Genomic DNA, 16305 nt, shown 5'->3' with positions numbered 1-16305 from the left:
ATTTTAATGTTTACATCGTCAGCTGCTGGTCAATTCTTTGTTCGTCATATCAATATTTTTCTGAAGTTGAGTTGAATAAACCTCGTAAAGAGCTGCCAATTTGAACAAATAGGAATGTTCAGGCTGTTTGTGATAACAATTGTGAATGAAGTCGATTTAGGAAACACTTAGCCGTGGAAAAACCTGTGAAATCCACGATGAGTCGTCGATCGCTGAACTGATGTTATTCAATAACTTATTGTTATTGTTTATGTTCACCACACTGGAGATGCACACGCTGGAAATAGTTTGAAGGTCGACCAACCAATTTACCAATTTGGAGCTTCAAGTTATCTGTCTGGTAAGTAATTTTCTGATACAAAAATAAATGTCACCTTTCAAAATTGAGATCCTAACTCAACTGGTGAAGGGTTATTTCTCATTTTTGGCATGATCAAATTCAAAAGTGCTGAACACTGAACAGGCTTTGACAGTAATACGACCTGACGACGAGGCTGAGCGGTTTTTGGTTCTCATCGTAAAACCTTCACAAATACACTACACTACACTACAAGGTAGTACTAAATACTTCCTAGTCAATATTATTTAAAATGTCAATTTATACTATTTTATAGAATATTATTTCCATTTTTGTTCAAATCAATATTTAGTTAGCTAAATAATACTGCACAGATCACCAACTGACGCACATTTTCTTTATATGCAAAGTTTGTTGTAAACATACTGATACAGGTTTTGTTGGGTTTCTTAAAAACCCTCAATTTAAACATGTACACTTTCATAATTGTTTCTATTTAATTTTGCATTTGACATTTGTATTTGTATTTGTTTACCCAACTGCTTAATTGTCTGTTGCCAGATGAGCCACCATGTCAGTTTTCAGCATTACAAGTCGTTTGGTTCAAGCTCAGCAAGCAAGCGCTCCCATTAAACATCAAGAGGAAGGACACATCAAAGCAGGCCGCTCAGCAGAGGAAGATTTAACCAAAGCTCTCCGACATCATGGTGTTCCTCATGCTCATATCTTCAGAGGTCTTAGAGTACCAGATGGCTTCCAGACTAGGAAATTTGAGATTGATCTTGTTGTAATAACTGGTAGGTTTTCAATGAATCTTTGGGAGAATTTTAAAAGTATCCATACTAGATTTTTCTGAACTGCCATAAAGCTGTTTGGATTTTGATCTATAAAAGGCTCTGACAAGTAGGAAATCCTTTGGAGTTGATTTCAATAGAGAGTGTGATAAAAATGTACTGTAAAAATTTTTTTAAATGAAGAACTTATTTTAAAAATGTTTCCTTCTGTTCCAGATAATGGTTTATTCACCATTGAAGTGAAGAACTGGTCAGGTAAGGTCACCCTTGGATCTGATGGCAAATCTTGGATTCAACACAAATGTTCCTACTCTGGCAAAGACACCAGTGTGTCCTATGATGAGAAACATGATGACCTCATTGCAAACCTCAAACTGAAGACACAGCTGCTGCGGAATCATTTGCTAAGAAACGATGTCTGCCTTGCTGAGAAATTCTTTCATCCTCGCATCGTTTTAATGAACAAGAAGGTTGAACTTCAAGATGTTCTGGCATCTAAGCTTGAGGTTGTGTCTTCGTTACGCTATGAGGCTTTCCTAGAATCCTTTGAGAAGAGTCTAGGTTGGAGTATGGCAAGTGCCATTGTTCCTTCATTTCTTACAGGTAAGATCCAGCTTACATTTTAGTGAATTAGTGCAATTTTAAGATACTCATTAATTTAAAGGTATTGAAACCATTTTTTTTTTTCACACTATGTAAAGGTCAGCTATCGTTTAGTGCAATGGATGCAGCAAGGCAAGCATTGAATATCATTGGAACTTGGGATGTTGTTTGCCTAAATGGAGATAAACAGATCTTTGGTAAGTTTAGAATTAAATCACTGGTGCTCACATTGTACTGTGCTTTTTTACAATTTGAGTGACTATGGTGACTGTAATTTCATTTAAAAGCTTAATTTAGTGTATTTGTTAACAATATCTTTACACAGGTGATTTCAAGGGATGTGCTCATTTTACTCCAAACCGTGAGGAAATAGGAATGCTGGAGTTCTGTCACCAAAGAAATGCATCTATTTCATCCTTCTGGGCTGTGCTTGGCTATTCGCCTCAGGTACTACACGATTTCTGGATTATATCAAACTATTTTCTCACAGTATGTAGGATTTGAAACATTGCATGGTGGGAGTACAATCAGGTGACTTTTGTGATGATGTTGTAAGTAATTCTCCTTTGAGTAGTGGTTCTAAGAAGAACCACCACCGATACTCAATAAAGATTTACACATGGTGTCATTACAAACCTCACCTGATCACAATATGTGTTGTTATGAAAGGAATTCCTAAGATGGATTATGGGTATTGTTTCTTCAGCTATCCTATCCAATCACAATAAGGACTACATACTGACATTCAGCTACCTCATCAGTTAAAACAAAATTTATTGTAAAACATTTTAAATTAAATATCTGTTTCTTTCATTTTAGGTTGTTGTGACAATGCACAAGCGTTCAGGTGGCAGCTGGCTGTGGGGGACCAGTTGTGGGTCGGTGACCATCCCATACAATGCAGAGATTACATTCCGTGGAGCAGGGGACCAGCAAGATTCTAAAATTCCTGCTAACGACATTCAGAGTATTTCCCTAAGCATTTAAGAGAGAGTGGGGGGGGGGGGTGGAGAAAGAACAAGAACAAAATAAAGAGGGTAGCTGTTACTTATTCAAGCAACAGTGATGCAAATTTTTAGGAGTTGTGGACTGTCATTTGGGGGATTGGTAAGGTAACAATGCTGCAGGAGGGTGTGCGTTTGTGTTTCATTTTTATTCATTTCATTATTTTTGTCCTTATTTATTTATGTAACTTTCTACAATTTTGTTTTGGTAGATGACGGCATCAAAAGTGTAATAAAATTGATGCAATAATCATATTGGACAGTTTTCTTTTTGTTATTTGATAGAATTGTAAAGGTTTTGAGATGGATTGAATGCTGGATACATTTAAGATGTTTGAAGTATTAATTTTTAAGGAAATGTATATAAAATAAAGATTATAATTACTGTATTTTCATTATTGTTGTTTTGTACATAGAGATACGAGTGAAGTATTCCTTAGTAGTGAAGTATTTACTAATCAAGATTGTGAAAAAGGAGATTCAGAAACTAATGGAGAAAAGAATTCAAATTTTAAATTCTGTGTATTTATTATGTTTTTAACTTGAATTTGAAATTAAATCTTCCAATAAAAAAATGTCTCCTTTATAATCTACTGTTTATTTCATGAAATCAACAAAATTCCAGAATTTTGATAACGTGGTTCATGCAATAATAGTCTGACTGCTTTATTAACAGAATATAATGTGGTAACACTTTATTTTGCATGGATCAAGGAAAGTAGCTAGCACAGAAAGTGTGTGCTTGCTCTGAGGGTAGAGAATGGTGATCATAAGCACAGTATTCATTGGCAGACATGGCAGACAATATGTGAAGAGCCATTTGGGGCCTCTCCACTGAGGAAGTTAACATTGAAAAACAAAACTAACATTATTCCACTTGTTATTGTATTTGTTACTGTTTGAACATTTGGATCCAGTTTAGATGTTAAGTACAAATCTTGTTTTGTATTAATGCCAGTTTGACAAGTGTGATCTTGTAAATTATAGACACTTCAATGCAATAGACTCTTCCCATGAAATATGTAAATTGCACATAGCGCGTGCGCACTAACGTTTTGATTGGCAAAATGATGGAACATCACGCTGTTTTGTACACGGCTAATGGGTGCGTGATGCAGGTGCACAACTCTATGGCGTTTGCCAACCAACAGGGTCTGTACGCATGCGTGAATGTGATTAGCATATTTCATGGGAAGGGTCCATTGGTTTGTATGCGCTATATAAGTTGTTTTTTTAACCAGTTTGATTCTGTTATGTGATCCACTCATTTTCAAATAGATGGTGTCCTTATGAAAATGGAAAAACAATTTTAAACCTCTAATCTCACTTTACAATGATGTAAAAAAGCTGTGTTTTATACCATTTTAAGTGGATTTTGTTGTTGAAACCCAAATTTAATTTAGTCATTTATTGGTGCAAATTTCCTTTTAGGAGTGTACAAACCCATTTACTGTTGATGTCATTTCATGTTTCAAATTTCGCTCTGAAGGAGTATCATAGACAAAATATTTGTACACAATTTTAATGTTTGATTTAATGAGAACTTTCTCAAGAAAACACTTTCAATTGGAAAATGAGTGCATCACAAAACTCCAACTTGACATGTGATCGCGTTGGTCATTTAGTTTTTTCAACAGTTGTTTGTGCTCTTTATTTGTGTTTTCAATTCATTTTAACTTCCAACTATTATATTTATTACAACTATTATATGATGGGATTGTTTTCAGCTTATGTAAGATTTTTTAGTAAATTATTGTGTAGCATGTACTTATATTCACTGCTGTGTTACACATTAAGTTCCACTCTATTGATGTTTTGTTATCAGACATTAATTAATTGAAGTGAATATGACTGAAAATGACACAATTAATCATCTATGTGTTAATAATAATAATAAAACACAGTCCTGATAATAGCCCCATATCTACTCCTGATTGGTGTCTCAAAGTGCTAATTTTTCCTACAAGGTATACAAAGACGTGTTGAAACACGAGACAAATACATGTAGCACCATGTATACCAACTTCAATATTTTATCAGACATTTAATTAACATCAACATATTTTCAATACTCAAGAATTTTGAATTAATCAAAAGATTTGTACGAAAGAATGGTGTTCATCTTTGAAGAAAAAACAATAATAATAATAATAAAAAACAAAACACACTTGTATTTTTGCAGTTCTCATTCACTGAAACTATAAATGGAACTAAAATTGATTAACTATATATGAACGCATTTCCTTTAATACCCTTCCACTAAAACTGCTGATGATGTACAAATCATAGACAAAAATATAAAAAACAGTTACATTGTAAATAATGGACAAATAACATTTATACCTACACATATGAAATGACAATATTTTGTATGGAAACTCACTTGAGCAAAATAGAAATTATACTTTTTTATATATTATCTGAAAAAAATGCAAGTATGTTTATAACTTCATTGACATGAAACTAAAATCAGTGTTTGTTGAGGTTATAGATTAAAGAAATTGATGTTAAAACTTGTTGGTGCTTGTTCAAAGGTAATAACTCTTCAGTGTCATTTTATCTTAAATTCTAACTTTTCAGAGCGAAACCCTTAAACTTATTTTAAAATGGGTTATTTTTATATTTATTGAAGTGGAGCAATATCTTTAGTGACCCTGTATTAACTAATATAACATCCAAAGAGGTTTACATTTTGGAGAGACTTAATTTCCAGAGAGACTTGTTAAAATTCTCATCAAAAGTCAGCACTTTTTAAAACAATAATGTAAATGTTTAACTATGTTTAGTCTTACTGATCAGTGTTCTAGTTTTCTGTTTAATGTGTCAAATGTAGTGTAATTTGTTTGAAAATAAATTATGTGTCATTTATAGTTCACGAGGTTGTAAATTGAAGGGTTTTCTCACATGTCACCGCATTATTAATCCATGACCCATCAGCTTATTGGCCAAAAGTAAATGGCGACTATGAGGCCGATGGAGCCAATGGGGGTAGGCTAGTCCCTAATAAGCTATTCCAGGGGTGGATTTTACAAAGATAGTCCTAACTTAGGACTAGTCCTATGCAATGCTAAGAGATAGGACCAGTCCTAAGTTAGGACCAGTAATTCATCCTAACTTAGGACTGGTCCTATCTCTTAGCATTGCCTAGGACTAGTCCTAAGTTAGGACTAACTTTGTGAAATCCACCCCTGTTCCATTGTTTACACTGCCGCTAAAAGGGGGGGGGCGGGCCGGGGGGAGGCAAAACGCCTATAGGGTATTTGGTTACAATTATACACGCCCCGAAGCGACATCGCATAACGCAAACGTGTGCGCACACGTATGCAATGTCGTGAAACAAATCGCGAATATATGCGCACACGTATACAATATCGTGAAACAATTCGCGAATATGTGCGCACACGTATGCAATGTCGTGAAACAATTCGCGAATATGTGCGCACACGTATGCAATGTCGTGAAACAAATCGCGAATATGTGCGCACACGTATGCAATGTCGTGAAACAAATCGCGAATATGTGCGCACACGTATGCAATTTCGTGAACCAAATCGTGAATATGTGCGCACACGAGTGCGATTTGTTTTGCAATGTCGTGAATTTTATTGCATACCATGTTGCATACGATTAGGATGATGTCATAGTTGTGGATAATTTGTTACCGATCTAGGGAGTACTGTGGCGCTACAGCAGGCTCCCTCTGTAAAGCATGTGTATACCCAGGAACTTGGCACCAGGTCAAGGACGACCACACGCCTCGCTTGCCTCACAACAAAGACTACTGCTGCAATGACTACCGCTTATCTCACTGTTGGAAAGAAACCCCCCAGATCATTAGACATTTTATTCAAAGGTATGCAACATGGTATGCAATAAAATTCACGACATCGCAAATAATATTCGCAGACGTGTGCGCACATATTCGCGATTTGTTTCACGACATTGCATACGTGTGCGCACATATTCGCGAATTGTTTCAAGACATTGCATACGTGTGCGCACATATTTGCGAATTGTTTCACGACATTGCATACGTGTGCGCACATATTCGCGAATTGTTTCACGACATTGCATTCGTGTGCGCACATATTTGCGAATTGTTTCACGACATTGCATACGTATGCGCACACGTTTGCGATATGCGATGTCCCTTCAGGGCCACCATACTTACCCTATTTCTGAGTCTGGGCGGAATTAAGCTTCATTTTGGCGGCGCTGGTCAGCTTTGACTCCATTCAAATTATTAAGATCTCACAAATACAATTACTTAACTACTATTTATATTTAATTATTAAGAGATATTACTTTATACCCTAATGGTGTCCTCCAGCTGGAAGGTTGCTGTATAGTAGTGTACTACCAATTCAGTTTCCAGTCAGCCTTTGGACAACCACAATAAATGAACCTAAATACTACGACTATATAAGTTAGAGAGATACAACCTTTCTGTACCAAAAGCTGGAGAAGAGTGAGAGTGACTTATTGTCTGCATTTGCTTTTATATGGCTATGTACACTAAGGAAAAAGATTAGGGCCTGCTCAATAGGCGTAAACAAAGGAACTTACAATAGGCTTTTATACTACACTGGGGGTTTTGGAGTTCATTGTTCACCATTTACAGCTGACATTCCCAGATGGTCATATACAATAGGGGAATGGTAAAAGTCTCCAGTGCGAGCACTAAAAGCTAACACATGCTTGGCAGCTGTTAATCGAATTCACTACACGCCAAAACACCGCCGAAGTCAAGAGGGCCACCATAAGTACGAGTGATGGCTAGTTTAGTGTGACTATAGTATGCACTGCATGCAATATGCAACGCGCGCGGGCGGAAAAAGTGAGTATGACGTAGGAGGTAAACAAACCGAGATATCGGTCAGGGTGCAAGGGTCATTGCTATGGTTATCGCGAACGCTCGACATATTCATACGCCCTAGGCGGAAAAAAGGGGGTGTCCTTTTCTTTCGTATTCCCCCCCCCCCTTTACTTTGATAACAATGCCGAAAGATGATTGCCCATTGTTTACAAACTACCCCCGTCACACTATGGAGGCACCTCAAGATCAAGACAAGTGACAAGAAAAATAGACAAATAAGAGAACTATATTTCAGCGGGCACTCGCCGCCCACACCACAGTGGCAAGAGTGTGCGATTTGCTTGTCCAGCATAGACGGCATTTTTGTTTAACTCACGAGCTTCAATAATCTGTCAAAATGTCTATTATCGGGCAAAAGCAAGAAGTGAAGATATGGGATGAAATATGCAAAGGTACGTGTCATTTACTGGCTATATAAACTAATATAATATACAACTTAGTAACCGATCGATACCCGTACCGTCGAATTTGAAATGTGCCTTTTCAGGTGTTGCCCAGTATGCGGACACCCGTCCACACAAACTTCAAAGCATGGGGATCCAAACAAAAACTCAGAAATAACACTTAGTTTAATAAAAGACAAACCTGCGTCGACAGTCATGACAGTTCAGACTAGACACCTCCGAAAGACAAACAGTTGACCAAGTTTACACCATCCACAGTTTATTAAAATGATGTTACTTACTGATTTTTTTACTCTCTCTGTTTGACTGAGTCTGTCCTCTGTCGTTGTAGTTTGCTGGTTAGTGTTACTGTTACTCTGTCTGATCAGGCTGATAATGTCTGTTGTAATAATAAAACTCTGTTGTGTTCGGTGGTAACATCTAGTTTAAGTAGGATTTGAAACTTTGCATGGTGGAAATAAGATATAGAAGAGTTTGCGGTAACACCATGTAATAACAATCTCTAAATGAGTTGGGGTGGTTCTGAAAAGAACCGTTGGATAAATCCAACGGTTCTTTTCAGAACCACCCCAACTCATTTAGAGATTGTTATTACATGGTGTTACCGCAAACTCTTCTATAACATCTAGTTTGTAGATCCAGCAGTATTCAGTAACTGCGGTAGTTGCGATAATGTAACCCTCCTGACGGCGCTGTACTCATTTTTTTTTTTTTTTTTTAAATACTTTTTAAAGATAAATTTCAAAATTTAAATGATTAGGCCTATCACTTACAAGTTACAGCGCCCCAGTTACTGGGTCTACTCAAATCTATTTGGTGTATATGATTATGAGTTACTTGAACCTCCATTTTAAATTATTCATATTCGAGCAGCTGGTGGCAACTTTGCTGGGGCGGGGCGGGGCAAGTTTACCGTTAAAATAACACTAGTTGCGATCGCCATCGGGAGGAGGATTGCGTTATCACAACTACGTAACCTGTATATATAACAATTTGATTTACAATTTTTAGAACAAACTGAAGGGTTCAAATGTTTGCTGTGCCATTGACTTGTTTGTACCTCAACTTTCACAAGATTATAATACTTTTTAAAGAACCACATCATTGTTTTTCCCTGTCTTATTTATCTCATTTTATTTGTCTTTTTGATCAGAATTTTCTTTGACGAGGCCACCCTTTCCAAAAGATGATGACCAAGAATCCGTTGGTACTGACATCATTGAGTTCCGTCCTGAAGCACATTCCCCTGTTATGTTTGGTCGTATGGTGGAACATGTTGAAGTTGACTCCCAAGCGGCTGATTATTTTGATCCAGCACTCTCCCATCCTGCATGTGTTGGGTACACAATGCTAGAGAGACCCCCTAAGCAAGACACACCCCGTGCAGCTACACCTCCACCCAGAGAAAAATGTAAACAACTTGTTTGTATTCATTAAGGTTTTGAAGTTTGATTTGTATTGAAAATGTTTGTGTGTACATAATTAAATATTGGCATTATGGTTCTGCTTTGAAATCATTCACACACTTGTATACCCAAATCAACTTCTTAAGTACCGATATCCACACAAAATATGTTTTAAGGTGCTTTGAAAAAAAGAATACATGCCTGCATGTGAGTCTGAAATTACATGCAGGCCACAAAGGTCTTGGCCCTGGTGCCCCTTCAAGAGTTTACTACTGATTTTAAGATTTTCCAAAGGAAGTTCCCTTTGCAAAATGAACATTAACCTTGCCATTTCCAAGGTGAAATTCCAGGCATGGAAGTGTGCCCGATGGTTTACCTATTCCCCAAAATTTGATTAGAAAAAAAATCATTGAAAATTGAATGGCTCAAAATAAAAATGATCAACTAAGAAATTAGCTGGAAGACCTATGTTATTGCAAAAATAAAATAAAATGCTAAACCTACTCAATTATACATTTATTGATAAATCCTTTAACTTACTGGACTCAGTCCAGCAGGAATGTGGAATCCTACATGTGCAGACTTATATCTATAATATGTTCTAATTAACAGGTATGCCTCGAGAATATCTGGAACACTACATCTTCCCTGTGCTACTTCCTGCATTGCTAGCTATGTTGAAACAAGCCAAGAAGGAAAAATGCTTTGAGGTAAATTAAAGAAACAAAAACAAAAGAGTTTGAGAAGGTTTACATTTAAAATACATCTCACTTTCTGTAAAGTGTAAGTGTAGACACTTTCACAGCAGTATAAAGAATAATAATTTGTTTTTTAATAATTTGTTTAAATTGCAAAATGTTTTTCTACACTATTGTTATTATAAGGTTGTGTATAGTTGTATTTGGCCAGTGGATGTCAAGTTTCTATGTTTTTTAACGTGGACAATAAATTAATCTATTCTATCTATTCTATCTATTTATGATAACAAAACTTCTTTGACTTAAAGCAACCATAAATGGAACTTCCAACCATTTGAGCTGAAGAGTAAATTTCATTGCAAAGGGCTTCCATTTGAATTGGCTCGTCTCCGTGTACACAAAGTCATCTAAAACGACTTGGTTGCAAAAAATTTCAATTTTAATTTTCTTGTCTTTATAAAAGAATTATTATTGGAAAATAACTTCTTTAAAGGCAGTGGACACTATTGGTAATTGTCAAAGACTAGCCTTTACAGTTGGTGTATCTCAACATATGCATAAAATAACAAACCTGTGAAAATTTGAGCTCAATTGGTCATGGAACTTGCGAGATAATAGTGAAAGAAAAAAAACACCCTCGTCACACGAAGTTGTGTGTGTTTAGATGGTTGATTTTGAGACCTCAAGTTCTAAAATTCATGGAAAATTACTTCTTTCTCGAAAACTATGGCACTTCAGAGGGAGCCGTTTCTCACAGTGTTTCATACCATCAACCTCTCCCCATTGCTTGTAATCAAGAAAGGTTTTATGATAATAATTATTTTTAATAATTACCAATAGTGTCCACTGCCTTTAATGTATTCAATTTTTTAAAACATGTTCTGTTTTTTCGTTGCAGAGGAAGAGATTTCGATTCAATGGTTGTGACTATTTGACAGAGCATCTGTGGAGGTAAATCAAAAAATTGTTGCAATAAATGTTGTACTTGGATCCCATTCCAAAGTATCAAAATATTAAAGTTGTTTCAGTGACTTGCGAGCAGGACCAGTTAGCTCATTATTCAACTGGTCCATCAGCTTTTCCTCTCGTCACTAATCTGGCCAGCTAAACTACTGTTTGTTGTTAAATAATTTTAAGCGTTTTTGTCTGTACTGTTTGAATCATGGCCAGTTTTAATTTCCCCAGTGTGGGATAATAAAGTTTTTATCTTATCTTATCTATCTCCCTGTGTACAGTTTTGAAAACCTCTTGGTATTGTTTTTGCAATATCAAGGGTTTTTGTTCCAACTATAGTTTTATAGCATTTAACCACTTCTGGTCGGTATTTGAAAACATATATTGTGCCTGTGTATGCAGTATTATTTTTAGAACTTTTTGAAGCAAGCCCTGCCTTGACAAATTAGACAAAACAAATTCTCGTAATAGCTATTGGGACTTGTTGTTCTTTGCCTTTAACCTGCCATGGTATACTCGACTATTGGAACTCTCAGTTTTACCTCCTAATGAGCCAAATGTAACAAACAATAGTGGCTGCCTGTCCATATTTGTAAGCCACATTTTGTATGAAAAAAGAACAAAGGTTTGGAATTGGGTTCAGATGGTGTTCGTGACAGACAGTAGTCTTGTTTGACATTGATGTAAGTGGGTTATGGTTTTCACATTGGGCTGGAGCTTCTACCTGTCATTCATCTTTGTTTTATATTAACACAACTTTTTCCCACACTCTATATCCTTTTCGAACTCACAGCCTGGGCCCAGTTTCATAGCTGCTTAACGGTAAGCAAATTTGCATGCTTACTGTAGCAGAAAAATTTGCTTAAAGGAACACGTTGCCTTGGATCGGTCGAGTTGGTCTTTGAAAAGCGTTTGTAACCGTTTTTTATAAAATGCATATGGGTAGAAAGATGTTGTAAAAGTAGAATACAATGATCCACACAAACATGCCTCGAAATTGCGTGGTTTTCCTTTTACCTCGTCGACTAACACGTCGGCCATTTATGGGGGTCAAAATTTTGACTCCCATAAATGGCCGACCATGTTAGTTCGCACAGTAGAAGGAAAACCACGCAATTTCGAGGCAAACTTGTGTGGATCATTGTATTCTACTTTTATAACATCTTTCCGACCATATGCATTTTATAAAAAACGGTTACAAACGCTTTTGTTTTGACCAACTCGTCCGATCCAAGGCAACGTGTTCCTTTAAGCCTTAGCGTATTTCACAGGTTAGCAGAAAAATTGGGCGGCCATATTGCGTGTTTACCTTGGATTTGCATTGTGACGTCATTTATTTTCGTGCGTTAAGCACCGGAAGGTGAGCATGCCTTTTCGTGTGCTTACGGTTAGCAGCGCTATGAAATAGAAATTGCACATTAAGCACAAAATCAGCTGCTAAGCAGCGCTATGAAATTAGGCCCCAGTGTCCTTCATCCAACAAATTAACCACATAAGAGATAAAGAGATAATACATAAAGAATAATGTACTGTTCCTTTTGCAGACACAACCCCAAGTACGAAGGTAGAGAGTTGGACCAGTTAGAGGAGATTCCATTCGTTAAGCGGATTTTAGCCGAAAAGTGAGTATTCAGTTGTTTGCAATCCTACATTTTGTTATGTAGACTCTTTCTAGTCACCATTTATCTTGTATAGTGTACATATATGTTTAACTGGGTTTCCAAATCAGTAAAACAATCTGAATTGATATACATGTATATTTCATGGTTATTTCCCTGTGCAGTCCCAGACCACCCCTTCCCTTGTCACTCATATGGACAGAACATGAAGCTGCTATTGTCATCCAGTCATTCTTCAGAGGCTACAAGGTAATTCAGTTTTATTGAGGTTTATTATGCAGACTTGATCAACACTCTTAATCCATGAAACTTAAAATTGTATACAAGAGACATTCTGAAATGAAAGGGAACACAAGGAGTATTCTCCTGAAGACGAGCAGAGTATACTGTTGTGGAGACCATATACAGAGCCCGCACTCCCTAAAAAGAGATATTATACATGTACATGGTAGTAGCCGCAAGTTGACAATTTAATATTAAGTATTTATAGTCATTTCTTACAATAAGTATTGCTCTGTTAGTTAAAAACCCTTGTTGACATGTTACACAGTTACCCTATATAGGGGCTCTGTTAGTTAAAAACCCTTGGTGACATGTTACACAGTTACCCTATATGGGGGCTCTGTTAGTTAAAAACCCTTGTCGACATGTTACACAGTTACCCTATGGGGGCTCTGTTAGTTAAAAACCCTTGGTGACATGTTACACAGTTACCCTATATGGGGGCTCTGTTAGTTAAAAACCCTTGTTGACATGTTACACAGTTACCCTATATGGGGGCTCTGTTAGTTAAAAACCCTTGGTGACATGTTACACAGTTACCCTATGGGGGCTCTGTTAGTTAAAAACCCTTGTCGACATGTTACACAGTTACCCTATATGGGGGCTCCGTTAGTTAAAAACCCTTGGTGACATGTTACACAGTTACCCTATATGGGGGCTCTGTTAGTTAAAAACCCTTGTTGACATGTTACACAGTTACCCTATATGGGGGCTCTGTTAGTTAAAAACCCTTGTCGACATGTTACACAGTTACCCTATATGGGGGCTCTGTTAGTTAAAAACCCTTGTCGACATGTTACACAGTTACCCTATGGGGGCTCTGTTAGTTAAAAACCCTTGGTGACATGTTACACAGTTACCCTATATGGGGGCTCTGTTAGTTAAAAACCCTTGGTGACATGTTACACAGTTACCCTATGGGGGCTCTGTTAGTTAAAAACCCTTGTTGACATGTTACACAGTTACCCTATATGGGGGCTCTGTTAGTTAAAAACCCTTGTTGACATGTTACACAGTTACCCTATATGGGGGCTCTGTTAGTTAAAAACCCTTGGTGACATGTTACACAGTTACCCTATGGGGGCTCTGTTAGTTAAAAACCCTTGTCGACATGTTACACAGTTACCCTATATGGGGGCTCCGTTAGTTAAAAACCCTTGGTGACATGTTACACAGTTACCCTATATGGGGGCTCTGTTAGTTAAAAACCCTTGTTGACATGTTACACAGTTACCCTATATGGGGGCTCTGTTAGTTAAAAACCCTTGGTGACATGTTACACAGTTACCCTATGGGGGCTCTGTTAGTTAAACACCCTTGTCGACATGTTACACAGTTACCCTATATGGGGGCTCCGTTAGTTAAAAACCCTTGTCGACATGTTACACAGTTACCCTATATGGGGGCTCTGTTAGTTAAAAACCCTTGTCGACATGTTACACAGTTACCCTATATGGGGGCTCTGTTAGTTAAAAACCCTTGGTGACATGTTACACAGTTACCCTATATGGGGGCTCTGTTAGTTAAAAACCCTTGTCGACATGTTACACAGTTACCCTATATGGGGGCTCTGTTAGTTAAAAACCCTTGTCGACATGTTACACAGTTACCCTATATGGGGGCTCTGTTAGTTAAAAACCCTTGTCGACATGTTACACAGTTACCCTATATGGGGGCTCTGTTAGTTAAAAACCCTTGTCGACATGTTACACAGTTACCCTATGGGGGCTCTGTTAGTTAAAAACCCTTGGTGACATGTTACACAGTTACCCTATATGGGGGCTCTGTTAGTTAAAAACCCTTGGTGACATGTTACACAGTTACCCTATGGGGGCTCTGTTAATTAAAAACCCTTGGTGACATGTTACACAGTTACCCTATGGGGGCTATGTTAGTTAAAAACCCTTGGTGACATGTTACACAGTTACCCTATATGGGGGCTATGTTAGTTAAAAACCCTTGGTGACATGTTACAGTTCCCCTATATGGGGGCTCTGTTAGTTAAAAACCCTTGTCGACATGTTACACAGTTACCCTATATGGGGGCTCTGTTAGTTAAAAACCCTTGGTGACATGTTACACAGTTACCCTATGGGGGCTCTGTTAGTTAAAAACCCTTGTCGACATGTTACAGTGTTACCCTATATGGGGGCTCCGTTAGTTAAAAACCCTTGGTGACATGTTACACAGTTACCCTATATGGGGGCTCTGTTAGTTAAAAACCCTTGGTGACATGTTACAGTTACCCTATATGGGGGCTATGTTAGTTAAAAACCCTTGGTGACATATTACACAGTTACCCTATATGGGGGCTCTGTTAGTTAAAAACCCTTGTCGACATGTTACACAGTTACCCTATATGGGGGCTCCGTTAGTTAAAAACCCTTGGTGACATGTTACACAGTTACCCTATATGGGGGCTCTGTTAGTTAAAAACCCTTGGTGACATGTTACACAGTTACCCTATATGGGAGCTCTGTTAGTTAAAAACCCTTGGTGACATGTTACACAGTTACCCTATATGGGGCTTAGTTTCTATTCAAGTTCATTGTAAATGTTTCTAGTTAAGAATTAATTAACCATTGTTCCTTATTTTTGTTTGTTTAATTCTTTGTTCAATATATGAAATATTTAATAATTAAATTCTTATTTCAATCAATCTGATTAAGGTGCGAAAAGAAGAACACATCCAGGAGCTACGTCAATGGCAGAGGGAATGGCGTGACGAGAACGCAGACATCAAACTCAAAGTGCAAGATTTTTGGAAGGAGCACGAGGCTGGATCAGAACGAGGCAGTGCAAGAAAGATTAGAGACCATAAGAGTCATAGTGCAAGATACCCACTCTGTTATAGGCTCAGAACATGGAGCCCTTCACCAGAGAGAAAATCAGGGGTACTGGAGTGATTGCAGGGTTGTGAGGTGTTAGGCAATATTGTAAAACCATAATATATTAATCTTTCGTAAATGTCCGTTCTCAAGAACAATGGTAAACAAGTACAAAGGATGGGCAGATTTGTTGGGATGTTTTTATAAACCTCTTTTGCCTTTAGACTTTCTTGAAAGATGTAAAAAGACATTTAAATAAGACAGAAAGCATAATGATGTTCATCCAAGCATGAATGTTGTCCATTTGTAATGCAAGTCTTTATGTTTTGTTTCTACATGAACTACAAAATGCAAGTGACTGTTATCACTGCCACAAATAGGGCAGTAAGACAAAAAAAGCTTGAAAAAAAATCACCCCAAAAATGTTAAGTTTTATTAATGCGCTGTAGTAATTGCATTGTAAAAAGTAAATAGTGTACTTTTGTAAATAAAGAAATTCTTTTTACACGATACAATTAATTGAAAAGTTTCTTTATTGT

The 16305-nt window shown here is 37.2% G+C and overlaps 2 protein-coding genes across 2 annotated transcripts; both read left to right on the top strand.

The window, feature by feature from the left end:
* The first annotated feature begins 13 nt into the window (after positions 1–13).
* Positions 14–4862, top strand: LOC139943937 (uncharacterized). The gene is made up of 6 exons (XM_071940839.1): positions 14–340; positions 860–1095; positions 1309–1695; positions 1794–1892; positions 2021–2142; positions 2515–4862. Exons 2-6 carry the CDS (start codon positions 870–872, stop codon positions 2680–2682), a joined length of 1002 nt encoding a protein of 333 aa, XP_071796940.1. The 5' UTR covers positions 14–340; positions 860–869; the 3' UTR covers positions 2683–4862.
* Positions 4863–7660: 2798 nt separating this feature from the next.
* On the top strand, positions 7661–16218 carry LOC139944287 (IQ domain-containing protein K-like). The gene is made up of 7 exons (XM_071941273.1): positions 7661–7967; positions 9133–9390; positions 9998–10095; positions 10982–11034; positions 12582–12659; positions 12821–12905; positions 15608–16218. The coding sequence occupies exons 1-7, from the start codon at positions 7913–7915 to the stop codon at positions 15842–15844; spliced, it is 864 nt and encodes a 287-aa protein (XP_071797374.1). The 5' UTR covers positions 7661–7912; the 3' UTR covers positions 15845–16218.
* Positions 16219–16305: the final 87 nt, after the last annotated feature.

The sequence above is a fragment of the Asterias amurensis genome, chromosome 11 (genome assembly GCF_032118995.1).
Source record: "Asterias amurensis chromosome 11, ASM3211899v1".
NCBI classification, from domain to species: domain Eukaryota; kingdom Metazoa; phylum Echinodermata; class Asteroidea; order Forcipulatida; family Asteriidae; genus Asterias; species Asterias amurensis.
The sequence above is the reverse complement of the archived record's forward strand: the minus strand, read 5'-3'. Positions and strand labels throughout refer to the sequence as shown.

Coding starts and splice junctions, on each gene's coding strand:
- LOC139943937 (XM_071940839.1), top strand. CDS start 870: ATGTCAGTTTTCAGCATTACAAGTCGTTTGGTTCAAGCTCAGCAAGCA. Junction 1,096..1,308: donor TGATCTTGTTGTAATAACTG/GTAGGTTTTCAA, acceptor CTTCTGTTCCAG/ATAATGGTTTATTCACCATT. Junction 2,143..2,514: donor TGCTTGGCTATTCGCCTCAG/GTACTACACGAT, acceptor CTTTCATTTTAG/GTTGTTGTGACAATGCACAA.
- LOC139944287 (XM_071941273.1), top strand. CDS start 7,913: ATGTCTATTATCGGGCAAAAGCAAGAAGTGAAGATATGGGATGAAATA. Junction 9,391..9,997: donor ACCTCCACCCAGAGAAAAAT/GTAAACAACTTG, acceptor TCTAATTAACAG/GTATGCCTCGAGAATATCTG. Junction 12,906..15,607: donor CATTCTTCAGAGGCTACAAG/GTAATTCAGTTT, acceptor AATCTGATTAAG/GTGCGAAAAGAAGAACACAT.